The 16,437-nt window shown below is 39.5% G+C and overlaps 1 protein-coding gene across 3 annotated transcripts in view; it reads right to left on the bottom strand.

Annotated features, from left to right (window-relative positions):
* The window catches only part of CRISPLD1 (cysteine rich secretory protein LCCL domain containing 1), a 35,924-nt gene extending 28,781 nt beyond the window's left edge, over positions 1-7,143 (bottom strand). For 2 of the 3 annotated variants that reach the window (XM_069854245.1, XM_069854244.1), the window contains exon 1: positions 6,828-7,143. In XM_069854245.1, coding sequence (XP_069710346.1) covers positions 6,828-7,085 — 258 coding nt within the window. In that variant the 5' untranslated portion in view covers positions 7,086-7,143. The remainder of the gene's footprint in view (positions 1-6,827) is intronic. The other variant, XM_069854246.1, reaches the window with a different exon arrangement.
* Positions 7,144-16,437: the final 9,294 nt, after the last annotated feature.

Raw genomic sequence — 16,437 nt, 5'->3', positions numbered from 1 at the left:
GTAATTAGTAGTATGTGGCTAGTTGCCACGAAATACCAGGCTGAAATGCATTGCTATTGTCAAGCTGTGAAGCTAAACAAATTTTACTACAGGAAAGGCATATACATGGTATGAGGATCTCACATGAGCTGTTTAACTTATTTGTTTGGGAAAATATGTATTGAATCAAGGAATAAATACTAAGAGAATGGTTTAAAACATAATACATTAAAAATTCATTAATCAAAATTGCTCTTGTAAATTTTATTCTTGGCGGGCCCTGTTAGTCTGTAGCATATAACAGTTCGAAATATAAACGCACTAATAATTTCCACTATCCAAATAATAATGACTATTTTTAAAGTGCTGACCACAATAACCACAAAAAAAAAATCTCAGTTTTCATTAATATATTCAGATTTATTAAGGTGCAATATTACCAATGGAATTATCAGGGGGAAAAAGGCCCTTGAAAACTCAGTCTACAATACATAAATAATGCCTAGAAAAAAAATAAAATCAAAAAGTTAGGAAGTTGTGGGGCTATGGTGCCTAAAACAAGTTTTTCAAATTTTATTAACACTTTAGAATCTAGTAATTTTTTATTAGTAATGAAAAAAACCCTTTCTAACTGAATAACATCGAATAAGGTCTTTCACACCAATCTCATTTGAACAATAAAGCAATGTACTAATTTTCTGATTTGGTCACAGTCTCTTGAATGATACGTTTTTAAGGGGGAGATTGATGGCAGTAGAGTGCATGAGGTTGTCTAAAGTTAATCCACCAAATAATGACTTTAACCACAGAAAGAACCCTCATATATTCCAAGACTATTACATACATTGACAAGTATATGACACAACACGATGGTTCTCACTGGTGTTTTGAATTCTACATCTTCAGCAAGGGAGGCTGAGCAGGCACAGGCAGCTCAAGCACAGCAGAGCAGAGATGCCAGAGCAACTGCATAGCAGCAGAGCCACAGTAGCACATTGCCCTGCTCAGACTGACTACTGCTAGCAGCAGTAGGCTTCAGCACTAGTTCAGATATCTCTTCAATACAGACATACCCCAAATGTGTAAAAGCCACACTGGTGTCAATGGGCTAGGGTGGGAAATGTCAAAAGCATAATATCTTATATTATACAATGCTTTTATAAGCCATTCTTTGGGTGCTTTGGAAGGGCAGCAGGGAAACATCAACCCTCTCTGCTCTCTTTCCAGTGCTGTTAAATGCTTGTGCACCCCAAAAAGAAGAAGTTCCTTACTCCTTTCTTTATTGGGAAACAATTGTGTACAGGATATGGCAGGATAAACATATCTACATCATACTTCTCCCATACATTTTCATAATGAACTACTCATCATAACCTCAAGAAAGGATTTTTTTTCCTATTCAAGTCATAATGTAGACAATTCAAAAGCTCTTGCAGCTAGAGGTCTAGAAAAGAATGATCTAACATGCAATCATGAAGTCATATAAGGCCACTGCAGAGGAGTTAACTGAATTTGTCAGACTGTTGGACTGTTGTTGGAGGATCTGTATCAGACTTAAATATTAGATGAAACTGAAAATATTAACAGAATCAAACTGCTATGACCAGAAAATATCCCTCAAGAACATGCAAGAACTTGATCACGAAACTTCTGAATTACTGTGTGGTACACAATCCCTCTTAAAATGGCCTCATCACCATGGTAACAAAGAACAGTGCATGGGGATTAAAATTTTAAAGTTTCCAGTAGATCTTGAAAAAATACAGACTAAAAGCTGACTACCATTGGGATGATTTCATAGGACAAATTAAAAAACATATTAAATATACAGATATGAATTTCTCCCAAATATATGGCTTTGAAGGTGTCAAAAAAATGTGGAAAAGGGTTAAGTGCAGTTAAGCTTTCTACAAAGTTCCTAAATTATTTAGATATTAATAAATTAATAAAATTAAGCTATTATGAGATAAAGAAAAAGGAGATAAGAGACAGGAAACAGATTTAAGACTATGACATCCATTTTTCAAATTCCCTGCAAGGTGTGCCCCTGGTCCCTCGCTGTGTAACTTCTTCACAACACTTCAAGAAAAGGGAATGCAAGATGGTATTAACTACTTAGGGTAGTTATAAACAAGATAGGAAAATAAAAGTTAGCGATAGGAAACTTGCTAAGTGATTGGAAGACAGAATGATAGATAGCATTCAATGTGAACACATACGAAATAATGAGCACATTGCTGGGGATTACAGCCAACCATACATATAATGTACTGTAGTAAATAACCTCTTAGCACATTGGAAAGATCTTGGAGCCGTCACGAATCATTTTCAAAATGCTGGCTTTAATTTAGCCACAGTCAAAAAGTAAAGGAATGTTAGAAATTACTAGGAAGTTAAATAAAGAAACAAAACACAGCTATATCAAGTTGCAGTATACCATAACTACAGTTTGGTTTGGTCCCTTTGAATTAAAAGTAGAACCATGGCAGATAGAGAAGGAAAACAAAATGGAGAAGCTTTTCAGATAGAAATCTTTTCAAGTAAGAGGAGTAGGGCTCTTCAGCTGAAAAAGATGAGACCACCCACAAAATTATTATTTCTCATGATAAAGAAAAACAAAGCATTAATTTAAAGAACAGATTTAAAGGAAAAAAGTACTCTTCCACACAGTTCATAACTACATTTATAGAGCTCTGCAACTTGATGCAAGTGGACTCAAAATTTTGTGTTCAAAGTCATCAATCTAAAGTTATTGGTCACAAAAAGTACAGCAGATTTCAGAAGTCCCTAAACTGTAGTTTGCTGGAAGCTGGAGGGTTTCACTGCGTAAGTTTCTCTAACTTTAGGCCTCTGAATTGTGATAGCTCAGTACACTGCTTTGTTTTCAGGGCATAAGGAGAGAGTGTACAGCTGTACAAAAAATCAGTAATTTAACGTTTTCATTTTCCTTGTCCTTTAGACAGAGTCAAGATTTTACATGCTGGAGACCATCCTTAAAAGTTTTTCTCCTCTGCACAACTGAAACCAAAATGTGGCATTAGTCCTGTAGTTCTCTCAAAGGTAAGGCCAGACTTTACAAGTAAGGCATAAAACCAATATCTCCTACCCTAAGTACGGTTGTTCATCCCTCTCAATCCTTAGCTATGCATTCACACCCTTTTTTATCAGCACTGATACTCCTCAGGTTCAGCCAAACAGGGAGCCAATTTCATGACTCAGACTGAAAAAAAAAATAAATAAATTCAAAAAAATAAAATCTGATTCTTTAAGTACTTGGATCAATTTCATCTTCAACTCAGATATGTGCCAGTAGCAGGAGCTGGACAGAGGCGTTTCAGCCAGACCAGCCTGTTGAGTTAGCTTAGTTGTTACACACTAACAGTGCCATGAGAGCACATAGACCTCTTATAACTTCTCCCAGCTCCAAGCACGCTTGGGGATCTTAAACTTCTCAGTTACACAGAATCACAGGATCATTTAGGTTGGGAAAAAAACTTTTAAGATTATCAAGTCCAACTGTAAAACTAAAACTGTCAAGTCTACCACTAAACCGTGTCCCTAAGCATCACCTCTACACATCTTTTAAATACCTCCAGGGATGACTATTCAACCATTTCCTTGGGCAGCCTCTTCCAATGCTTGACAATCGTTTTGGTGAAGTAATATTTCCTAATATCCAATTTAAACCTCCCCCAGTGCAACTTGAGGCCATTTCCTCTCATCCTATTGCTATAGGACAGGCTTCAAGAGAGACAGGTTACCAGTGAGACACCTGGACCTTGATCACTTCCATTCAGACTCAGTAAGACATAAAACTTGACTTCCACAAGCAGAGCTAGCTATGTTTACAAGTAAAGCCTTTACTAGTATAAGGATCAGTTTATAGTAACGTGACTGTTCCCGTAGAAGGGCATTTTTTTACCAGCATGTATATACTAATAAAGCATCTCAAAAGTAGACCAAAGTATTTGAGCTGTACTTATCTAGTTCACTAAACATCAGGCAAACATTTACAGGGATTGTTTCCCTATCCTGGAGCACTGGAACTCAACTTAGGTAAGATGAAATCCATAGGGATTTTTTTTTTTTTTAGATCTATCTGCTATTTTTTATTACACCTTCCCATTTATCCCAATCCTTTGTTTTACAAAAAATAATCACGTACAGTTTTAATCTATCAATACTTGAGCATTTGAACTTTCTGTCATTAACAAGACTGCCCCAGAGGTCACATACCCTTGAGAAAACAGATGTAAGAATGCTTGTTTCTTTATCTACAAAAGTGGAAATTGTATTCACATCTAGAGAAGTGCAATTAAGTGTCAAAGCAGGCATTCATTTTAACTATCGACAAAATGCTAGTGGTACTAGTTACATATCTCTGTCCGTCAGAAGTTATGAAATGATAGAACAGTGTTTGCATCTGTAATTTATTTCTTGCATATAAGTACTATGATAACAACCAGATAATAGTTTTTCCAAAGGACACTCTTTCCACAAAATAAATCATGCTTCCTTAATGAGCTATCATTTATTGTTCCTTCTTTGCTGTTCCATCTTTGGCTCCATGCTAAATTTACAATATTTTACTCAAATTTCATTCCTTCATGATACTCCATATAAAAAAGGTGGACAATGGCAAAATCACAAACCGTAACATAAAAACATATGTGCAAAAAGTCACAAATACCATCATTTCCTCCTGAGGAAGGGCTCCTGCTGTCTCTTAAACCATCATTTCTTGACTCCCAATGTTGACTTCATCCTGCATCCTCCAGGTACCATCTCCCTTCCCGCTCACATTCAGGCTTAGTCTTTTAAACAGCCTCTTAGCAACTTTCTGTGTTCTTACCCTCCCTCCATAGAGTTATACTCTCAATTTTTCTCTGCCTAGAGTCACAGTTCTTCCCCTAGCCACATATATTCATCAAACATTCTTTCCTTCCATCTCACCGATTTTTCAGCATCATCTTAACCTGAGTCTTCGCCTCTCTCCATGCCCTTCTCATGAGTCCCTGTCCTTGAACATGTATCTGTCCCCCTTTGACTAGACACTTTACACAGCTCCCAAACTCTTGCCCATCTCAATCTCCAATTCCTTTGGATACGATGCCAAAATTGAATTCCACTCCCTTGAAAGGTGCTGTCCTATTCTGAACAGTGGGATACAAGAATACCTCCTCATCATTAAAATTGGGTAATCTCTTTCCCATGCTATTTGTTCTCTGGGTCAGGGCTCACTAGGGAGCATAGAAAAAAAAACAACAAAACCAGAAAGTTCCATTCCGGATGTGGATCTAACACAAAGTCTAGGCCAAAGTGCGTGCAGTGCAGGAAGAATCTTTGAAGAATACAGCTGTCTAAAATCTAACTTCAACGAGTACATCCAAATTCTTCTTTCTAAGATGTATAACAAAGGCAATGTAGAACAACATTAGGAATAGAAAAAGGCACATTTTTAAAAATAAAAGCTACCCTTCTGCAGAATCCTGGGAAAAAGTTTTGTGGTATTTTAACACGGGAAAAAACTAGTGTCTTCCCTATTCTTATTTTAGAAAACAACTGAATAGGTTTTTCTTAAGTCTTCCAGAAATAAGTTAACCTGAGTTATTTGGAACAAAAAGTTAACCTATATTATAACAACGTCTGAAAAAGTCACAACAGGAAACAAAGATTAAGGATACGTGCAGACAAGTGTAGTTGAAAGGGTTAAAGGGGCTTCAGATGTTATCACCACTTTGTTTGGAGATTATATGTGGTAAGTAATTTTCTGATGGCTCTCAGTCTAATGTAGTAACACTTATGTAGGTAAACTTAGGTTAAACTACCATTATTGATGGTTTAAGCAAGCATGTTTCTCCAGGACACAAATGATGAGTTCAATGAGTTCTCCAAGCTGAGAGACATCACTCCAAGCTAGGAAAGATATCTACATCTTAAAATGTATTAAAACGATACCATGTTATATCCTGTCATAAAGTGTCAGGAAAGCTGTGCAATATTTGGTATAAACAACCTAACCTACAGCAATGCTTTCTCTGGTGCCTTGGCAGATACATAAATAACACACAGTGTGGACACAGAAAAAAGATTCAAGCTTTTCTGCAGAAACAAGAATACAGAAGAAAAGTTGCCCATTCTTGTCAGACCTTTGGACTTCTTAAAAATTTCTAATGACCTGATTTGATCTAATTAGCAAGAACAGATAGACTTAGCCTTGAGTTTTGGCATAAAAATCAAAGCTTAAAATATGGGAGGTTTAAGTCTACTAATAACAAACAAAATATAGAGGCTTCTTACAGGAAAAAAACACAAATACAAACTATGTATTGCTGAATTAACTGGTTAAACACAGGAACATACAGGTCTCCAGTCCAGCAACACATGCCAACTTAAATAGAAGACTTTCTTGTTATAGGAGCCTCATTTCGCTCAGAAATTCCATCCAACCTAGAAGCATGGGAGAGAATCCATGTTATTTTGAACCTTCATAGTTCAGCACTTCTCTTAGATGGTAACTTCTTAGGCCACAATGAACTATATTGAGTAATGCAATTTGGGAAATTGCCCCGTAACACTGAGGAATTGCCACTTAAATTCAGGAGAGCGATAAGAGATTAAACTCATTAATATCGGTAGAACATGACACTTGATCCACAAACAGGCATTTTTATCTCAAAGTCCATGCCTGTATAAAAGAAAAAAAAATTTAAAAAAAGACAAAGAAGTAACAAGTGCTATAAATTAGAAAGCAAGCAAGTTAAGACTGAAAGTATGCTATTTCATAAAGTGACAGTAACTATTTTAAGAACATTTCTTTCTGCATGCCGCTATCAGTTTTTCCTTACCATATATTCCATATTGGAAGCTGGTGGATACACCTGACCCCGTAATTTATTATGAAGATCCAAGATACTTTGCATATCACTGTCTGTGATAGCCCTTTTCCCTCTCTGCTTGGCGATCCACCACTCACCATCTTCATCCATGTACTTTTCCAAAAGTTCCTCTAAGACCGTGGCATTGGGAAGAACCATTGCAAAAACTGCTTGAGCTATGAATAGCAAAGTAGTTACTCTGAGCCATTCCTGTACTACATACTTCATGATGAACGATCTCAAAATGCTCAGGACTTAGCTCCAAGTCAGTCTTTCTTCCAGGTCTGTTGGCTGTAAATGCAAAAGAGAGTAATGTAATTTGGAGGCTGAAGTAGTGGCCTGTATGAACTTACGAAGCAACAAAAATTGTAGTTTATGCAGGATGTGCCACTCTTGGTTTAAGAGGAGAAACCAGGACACTGCCGTGTTTTATTCTAACAAGTATACACTGCTACTTTGGGATGATAACTTCTATCCAACTTTACAGTTTGTTCAAATGGTTTTACACAGTACACAGGCACGCACATGTCATTCCCAGCATGCAAGAAACCAGGCTTTTCATGTCTACTTAAAAGAAGCCAGACATCAACGAAGATTAGACTGTAGATAAGGTCCTCCAGTACGGGAATTTAAGAAGAAAAAAAGTTTAAAGGCCGACATTCACTGTCAAATTGTGACCTGAAACACACAATAAAGTTGATACAAAACATTCCCTCTCGGTGCATTTCAAAACATGATTTTGACAATAAAGTTGATACAAAATATGCCCTCTCTGTGCATTTCAAAATATGTCTTCGATTAAAGTTTTTGCCCTGTGATTTCCAAAAACCTAATAAATTGAAAAGTATTCAACTCGGCCAAGAGCACGGGGAGGGTGAGACGGGATTATCGCGTTCAGCAAACAAAGGAAAGGACCGGCAAACTCTCAGGAAAAAAAAGCAGCCCCACTTCCAAGAGGACAATATTCCACCACCACCTACTGCAGGACGGAAAGCCACCGTCTGTCCGCGGGTGAGAAAGCGTGAGCCCCGCCGGGAGGGAAACACGAGGAGGAGGAGGAGGAGGAGGAAGAGGAGGAGACGAAGAAGGAGGACGCCGCGGGGACCCGGCGAGCCCTTACCCCTCGGCCGGCTGCCGCCTCCTCCCGGCTCCGCTCGGCCGCCCGCCTCCTCGCTGCGGCGGTGGGAGCGGCGAGTGGCGCTGAGCGAGGAGGAGGAGGAGCAGGAGCAGCACCAGCCGCCGAGTCCCCACCGCCCCGAGGAGCTCGGCGCTTCTCCTCCAGGCACCCGCCCCGCCGGGCATTTATCGCGGGCGGCGCTGACGTGCGCGGACACCCCGCCCCGGGCGGGCTGGAGTAGGGGTGAGGGAGGGGGAAAGAAATTCTTAGCTGGAAGGGTGGTGAAGCGGTGGAACAGCCTGCGCAGGGAAGTGGGGGAGACTCCGTCCCCTGAAGGTTCAGAAAACGTGTTGATGTGGCGCTTCAGGACTTGGTTTCGTAGGCGTGTTTGTGTTGAATCATAGGATCACAGAACCATAGAATCGCCAGGTTGGAAAAGACCTCCAGGATCATCGAGTCCAGCCATTCCTATCAGTCCGTCAGCACCTTGTCTACCTGTCTTTTAAACACCTCCAGGGATGGTGAATCAACCACCTCCCTGGCCAGCCTGTTCCAGTGCCCAATGACCCTTTCTATCAAAAAGTTCTTTTCTAACGTCCAGCCTAAATCTTCCCTGGCAGAGCTTGAGGCCATCCCCCCTTGTCCTGTCCCCTGTCACTTGGAAGAAGACACCAGCTCCCTCCTCTCTACAACCTCCTTTCAGATAGTTGTAGAGAGCAATGAGGTCTCCCCTCAGCCTCCTCTTCTCCAGGCTAAACAACCCCAGCTCTCTCAGCCGCTCCTCATAAGGCCTGTTCTCCAGCCCCTTCACCAGCTTTGTTGCTCTTCTCTGGACTCCATCCAGAGCCTCAACATCCTTCTTGTGGTGAGGGGCCCAGAATTGAAAACAGTATTCGAGGAGCGGTCTCACCAGTGCCGAGTACAGAGGGAGAATAACCTCCCTGGACCTTCTGGTCACACCGTTTCTGATACAAGCCAAGATGTATCAGAAGATGTATCTTCTTGGCCACCTGGGCACACTGCTGGCTCATGTTCAGTTGCGTTGATGACTTGACGATCTTGAAGGTCTTTTCCAACCTTAATGATTCTATGATTCTGTGTTTGGCCGGGACTATAGCCTCCTGCCAGAAGCTGGACTCAGTCTTGCAAAAGCTGTCACCCTGAAAAGGTAGAGGGGGGTCCTGTCCCCTGCTGCCCCCATCTGCTGGTAGCTGGCAAGAGGATGCTAAGCCAGCCTTCTCCTGCCAAGACACAGCAAAGAGAAAAAGCTGGGTGTTCACACGTGAGCTCCACAAAAGTCCAGAACATGCGAATATAGCTGGAGGTATCAGGGTAAGAACTTTACTGTGGATTCAAACCAGCCCCATGAGACTTATTGTTATGAAGCAGAATTAAAAACTTTGTAACTACTCATTTCTTTTTGCATTAGGACTAGACATCAAAAACGTACGTCTTTGTTGTATTGCATCAGAATATGATTTTTTTTATGCAAGATGATCAGGAAAATGTTTCATTTATTTAGTATCATTTAGTACCTTTAGCTAACGGCAAGATTGACCAGCTTCCAGTCTTCACAGGACTGCTGTACGAGTTTTCAAAGGTTTTCTGTATTTTCATTTTCAGAAACTGAGAGACTGAGGTTAATATTCAACAGAATCCAGCTGGCTTCAGATCGACTATATAAATGCTTCCAAATTTCATGAGCCCAAGAGAAACAATGCCATGCAAGTAACACACTGCTTCTTATTGTGCTCTGTGTCAGTTACAATTTCTCTAAAGTCTCTGAATCTAACTTGCTATTGGTACTCTGTTACTTGCACAACATAACATGCAAAAATTGTTATGCTTTATATTGGTTGAACATGACTTCTTTGTGATGCTGAGATGTGGACTTCTGCACTCAAGCATTAGGCACTATACTTTTTTCTTAGCAAAACTGCGCAAGGTAAAGTGCCACTGTGCAGCTGGATACACAGATTAGATGTGAGTGTTTTCGGGGTTTATGCACCAGGATGCCTTAACATCTGTCATTTTTGGCATGGGAAGATAAGCCTTACTTGTAGTCTGGCCATCCCAGAGTTTGAAGGGAAAGGAAACCAAAAATTAGAACTCACTGGAGTCCTTAAGTCAGATCTGTAGTTTTATAGTACGCACATCCTATATGTCTCACTAGATGGACTAAATATCCTGTTTAGACCTCTGGAGGCCAAGATGTAGATTCTATCATGAAGTAGATACCATCCAGACACTCCTTCACTGTCAGAACCTAGAAGACAATATGCGTCATACTGAGACATTTGTCCAGTGTACGAGAGCTATTTCATTGTAAAGCAACAGAAAAGGTTTGCTCTTACAGTCATTAATGGTGGAACACAAGAAACTGAAAAATTCTAGAGGATTGAAGGTATCTGTGGTGTTCCCAGCAGTAGCTGTCCCTTTCTATCAGCACTGGACATGTATTGGGCTTCAAACAGAATATAGAGCAAATATCATCTTCCATCTTTAATCATACTTTTTAGAAAGCACTTGATCATATTTGGTGTCATACTTTTTAGAAAGCACTTGATCATATTTGGTGTCTGTCAGATTGAAGATCTTATTATATTGTAATGCAGGTTTTGCATTCAATGAAATAAATATTAGTACAAAAAGAGATAGGCCTTATTGAAATTGATTTTTTGAAATTTTGTTTGAATTTTTTTTTATGAGCAAGAGAACAAACCCTTTATACCATGTGGCTGTACTCTTTATATTGCTTATGACTGTAAGTTATGTGATCGCATAAAAGTGTTGTGATTTTGACAAATGATCTTTTGACCAATTCCCTAATTTTGACTATATAATTAAGTAGAATACCCTGGATTCATTGTCTTAATGATCTTGGGAGAGACCCTTTTTCCTTTTTTATTATTCTGAATTGGTTTAAACCTCTGACATTGAGGATATAACCGCAATCCATAATTAAAAATTGTTACAATAAATAGTTAAGCACTACTACATCTCCTTAAACTCAGACTAGCTATTCTCTTTTCCCAAAGGCACATGCAGACAGGGTGTATACAGACAGGCAGATTCAGTAACTGTTTTCTGAATAATTGTAGCAGCAATAAAAATTGCAACAAAAAATTCACTTGAAAGAAAACAGTAAGGGGTCACTAGGTACATGCTGAAAATTTGTACTGAAATTTGGGTGATGAGAAAATCCTAGGAAGGAAGATTTTTAGCCTAAACATTTGCTAAAAATGTTTTAAATTTGAGGGAAAAAAATATCTAAAATTTGAGGGAAAGAGTTTCTTCTGCTCTTTGAGACTTCCTGGATTTGAGGAGACAGAATTCCAGCAGCCATTGTAAATAAACAAGGGCCTGAATGAAAGATATTTTACTTCATCATCAGTTTGTTTTCCTAATAGAAGCAATACACAGGGGCCCCAAGTGTGTGTAATTGTGTTAAGAAAGAATGACTCCACCAAGTAAGAAAGACAGGGAGAAAGACTTTAATACATATAAACACATATTTAGCAAATCTGCTAAATTGTAAGAGCTGGGCTTTTAATTGAAAACAGAAGGAAAAAGCAAAAACAAGGCCATCTTTCTGTTGATTTTAAACATCTTCAATTAATACACCTTTTGATTTGCTCTATGACATTATAGTATCATAGCACCACGTTGAGTAAAAGAGAATTATTAAAAAGCTTTATCCCTTAGAGGACTTTGTTGGCACTTTTTTCCCAAAAAAATTAGACCCACAAAACCAGTGTTTAGTTGTTGTCCAGTCGTGTAGACAACTGTAGTTATGGGAACAGTTCTTGAAAGAAAATTGTATTGTACACCTAAAGTTCAGCCCCCAAGGTGTACATTACTGCGTACATCACAAACCTGCTATCAGCCACCTAAGCTCCAGTGACTCTCCCAAATCAAGGAACCCCCCTGCCTACCCATTTTAACAATGTGGTAAATTGCTGCAGACTTCCAGAAAAGTGGCCAAGCAGGATACTTTTCTGGACACGTCTGTAAGGTGGAAGACCGGCTTTCAAGTTTTAAGCTCTTCTTGATGTGGAACAGGCTCTTGAACGCTCTTTTGCTGGAACATGCCCACCGTGTTACCTAGCTGTCTGATTTGATTTTGTTTCTTGTGGCTCTTGTGGCTCTTGTTTAATCTGTTCCTTTTTACAGTTAAATATAAATAACACTAGAAAAAACACAAACGTGAATCTGTAAGTTGTTAGCTAAAATGTGCTCAGAGGAGGAACTGTAAACTGCCTCTACAGTTGTTTTGATTTTCTGCCTTGTGAGATTAAAAAAACTGTCACAAAAGGCTTCTGGCAAGGACAAAAAATGAAATAAAGAGATATTGGATGTTGGTATTGTGCTATTCTGGGTGTGGTGGGAAACCTTTATCCAAAACAATTATTTCAATGTTGCAAGGTCTCTTGATAGATGGATGCCTTCAGCTGAAAATGTCTTGGCCACCTCTATTGCTGAAGACCTAGTGAACTGTTTCATACTCAAAGAGCACAGCTGTATGGGTAATTTGGAGACAGAATTCAACCAAAACAAAGCAATGGAATATGGCTTTCCTATAGCCAAATTAACCAGGGTAAAAGGATGCATAAAGATCCCATATCATCTATCAGAAGTAATTCGAGTGCTTGGACACTTTGTGTGTACCAGGTAGCATTTCCAAGCATTTCCTTTTATCAACAGGCATCACTATGCATTCTTTTGCAACTTGTGCAACATGCTGTTCATCTAGAGCTGATCATCTTTAAACACTGTAGCATCATAGAGAAAATTTATATCTACTGCTTTTGATATTGCACCAGCAGAGTTCACAAAAATCAAGGTTTCACATTGTCTCTCTGAGAAGCCTGAAAAATACTTAAAAGAACAGGACATTACAAACAGACTAGTAACTCTCCACGTTTTCTGGCCTTTTGAAACAGGAGCTGTACCTATTACCTTGTATTGTCCATCACTTGAGTGAAGAGTAAAATTGGCAGAAATGTCTTTCTGCACCATCTTCACCAGATATTTCGCATAAATTGCTGAAAAGTAAGCACAAAGATCTGTAAAAATAAACAGCCAAATAGAAATTGTGTTATAAAGATATAAGGAGTACACGAAATACAATGATTTCTAGAACAATTATTTGTGCATGACTGTTTACACTGAAGTTATGAATAGATGGCATGAACTTTACTGTTGTATTATGAGTTTTGGAAGTTTCATTTTAGAATTTTGAATCAATGATTGCACAAGGACATACCTATAGATTTATTATCATTGTATTACTTTAAAAAAATCATTTTTATGTACTTACAGTGATTGGAAGCAAACTTCCACTTTGCTTCCAGTTGAGATTAACAAAAATAGGTTTTTAGTTTAATTTTGCCCAAGATCAAAAATGAACAGAAGTTTTAACCAATTAACATTCTGCAACTAATATGAAATCCAATAAATATTTTAACCAATGGAGAAACATCAGAGCTGCAGGCCATTGGGGAGGTAGGGTGAATGGAAAGCAGGTTATCATTAACAAGAAAAATGTCATGATTTAAATTGTTTCGATGATACGCTTTAAATTGTTCTGAACTGTTGTTTATTATAAAACTGGTTAGTTTGCTACCCTTGCCTCTTAAGCATATAAAGATCAAAAAGTATGTTTTCCAAACAAAAAACTCCTGAAATGAAGAACAGTGGGACTCTCACAGAAATAGTCTGTGATGTTTAGTTATTAGCACATAGAGTCATTGTTTCAATATGGCTGTTCACAAAAATATAAGAAAAGACAAATCCATACTCCCTTTTCTTTTACACAGTACCAGAAGAGATAATCAGTCAGCATCAGTACGTTTCCATTTCTACTCCACTCTAAAATGATTTGAGTCTGATTGTCCTTGATTAATTCCCCCAGCCTGTACATAATGGTGAGTCAGGATGGCATTCTCTCTGTCACTTCTATTTCACTAAATAATCAAGTATACTTTGAGCCAGGAAGATATGCAGTAATGCTTTTGTAACCCAGTGAGGGCATTTCTGGTAGAACAAAATCACACTGAAACCCGATATTTATGGTTAATCTACTTGAAATAAAGAACTAATTGGAGGAAGTATGTGGTAATGTGTATATCCTCGTTGATTCAGTCTCCTTTTTCTGCTCTCTCTCAAGCTCATAACTATATGCTTCTCTTATTTTTTGCTGTTGCTTTTTTGTTTTGGAGAGATAGGGGAATTATAAGCATGCTGGTTTTTTTCTGCCTGAATAGATATACCCAGACAGCTACAACAAATCCAGGCCTTAAGCACAAAAAGACTTTGTTCTAAGTCCCCTTGCTGCTGATTGATTTGGAATAGGACTGAGAACTTTGTTGGTGGTTTTTGTTGTCTATAGGCCTACTTGCCCCATAAAATAATTCAACTGAATTAAATTTTGCTCTTGTGCTATGTTGCTGCAGAGATAAAATTGGAGCATTTCACCCAAAACCAACTTCTCCTCCAAGACAGGGGAGTTTTTTTCACTGTAAGTTTTAGATAAAGCCTAGTACTGAACTGTATGTATTCTCAGGTTGTTTGTTTGGGGTTTTTTTGTATGGCTGACAATTTCTTTATAAGTTTATACGCATGAATCATTTGAGCTCCAGGTATGAGGGAGAAAAACAAAAGTTTGAATCTTACTAGTTAAAGCATTAATATTGCAGTGGCTTAACAGTTTATCAGTTTATCAGTTTAATTGTAATGGGGCAGTCTTGCCCAGTTTGACCCTGTAAGAGTCATTAATTCCTCAATTACGCTCTGGGAAAGACATGACTTTATTTAGCCATATCAGCCTTTCCGAAGTTAGGTGGGAATATCAGTATTTTTTCAGTATCACTGTTAAAATTAATGTCTTTATCAACATATGAGTTACAGCAGTGTGTCAAATTTAAAAGGGACAGAAATATTTGAAGATGCTCAAGACTTTTTGGGTTGGTTTCTTTGTTGTTTGGTTGTTTTATTGTCTCGGGGAGTAAATTTCATCTGCCCAAGCACACCGATTGCTTGTCTGAGTTGCCTGGCACAGAAAGAGTATCACAGGTACTATGAAGTTCAGGAAGTTAGAAACACTTTTTTTTTCTCCTAAATATCTATATCTAAGCATAGGAAATCTTGGAACAGAAAGAACAAGTGAGGGACATAAGGCGTCAGATCAGCGGTCCATCTAGCTCAGTGCCCTGTCTCCAATGCCAGCCATAGAGGAGGCTGCGCAGGGGGTGCAGGTGAGTCAGCCAATTTCTGCTGTCTTTTCCCTTTGCAGACTGAATTGCAGCCCAGCAGAGGCCAGCCAGGACAGAAGAACAAGGCCTGCCCCACTGCCTGTGTTCATGGCAGGACCTACTGGCCACTCGGCACTGGTGAGACTGCTCCTCGAATACTGTGTTCAGTTCTGGGCCCCTCACCATAAGAAGGATGTTGAGGCTCTGGAGAGAGTCCAGAGAAGAGCAACAAAGCTGGTGAAAGGGCTGGAGAACAGGCCTTATGAAGAGCGGCTGAGAGAGCTGGGGTTGTTTAGCCTGGAGAAGAGGAGGCTGAGGGGAGACCTCATTGCTCTCTACAACTACCTGAAAGGACGTTGTAGAGAGGAGGGTGCTGGCCTCTTCTCCCAAGTGACAGGGGACAGGACAAGAGGGAATAGCCTCAAGCTCCACCAGGGGAGGTTTAGGCTAGACGTTAGGAAAAAATTCTTTACAGAAAGGGTCATTGGGCACTGGAACAGGCTGCCCAGGGAGGTGGTTGAGTCACCTTCCCTGGAGGTGTTTAAGGCACGGGTGGATGAGGTGCTGAGGGATATGGTTTAGTGTTTGATGGGAACGGTTGGACTCGATGATCCGGTGGGTCTCTTCCAACCTGGTTATTCTGTGATTCTGTGATTCTGTGAATAGCGCAGAAACGGAAATCCCTCCTGCCTCACTGGAAACTGAGGAGAAGAATCAAACATTTGACATCTGGACTGCTGTAACTACTGTCGCTACTGCCAGGAGTGATATCTCCTGCTACACCTAGACTCTTCAGTTAATCCCTCCCTTGAAAGCGAAGGGACAGACAAAAGTCCTTCCTGTTCGCTTCTGTCCTGTTCCCTCTTGCTTCACCTTTCTCCTTTGCTCTTCCTGAGCATCTAGGTAAATTTTATTTGGTTTGGGGGGTGGGTTGTAAGGCAAATTTTGACCCTCATTCATCATGTGGTCTTGCCCCGACCTGAGATGCACACAGACATTGCAGAGAGAATGAGGGGCTCAGCTATGGTGATAATTCTTTGACACATATAAAAAGATGGTCTTCTCTGTATTGGGGGAATAATACCTTGACAGCAGCGGGGAAGGAAATCTCAGTGTATCTATCAGTGTCATTATCTCCTCTAAATGTCTATAGTTTTAAGTATTCTTTATCCCTCTTCTGCCTTTCCTCTTCTCCCTCCCCTATGCTGCC

The sequence above is a fragment of the Phaenicophaeus curvirostris genome, chromosome 3 (assembly GCF_032191515.1).
Source record: "Phaenicophaeus curvirostris isolate KB17595 chromosome 3, BPBGC_Pcur_1.0, whole genome shotgun sequence".
NCBI classification, from domain to species: Eukaryota; Metazoa; Chordata; class Aves; order Cuculiformes; family Cuculidae; genus Phaenicophaeus; species Phaenicophaeus curvirostris.
Note: the sequence above shows the minus strand (reverse complement) of the source record. Positions and strands in the feature narration are given on the sequence as shown.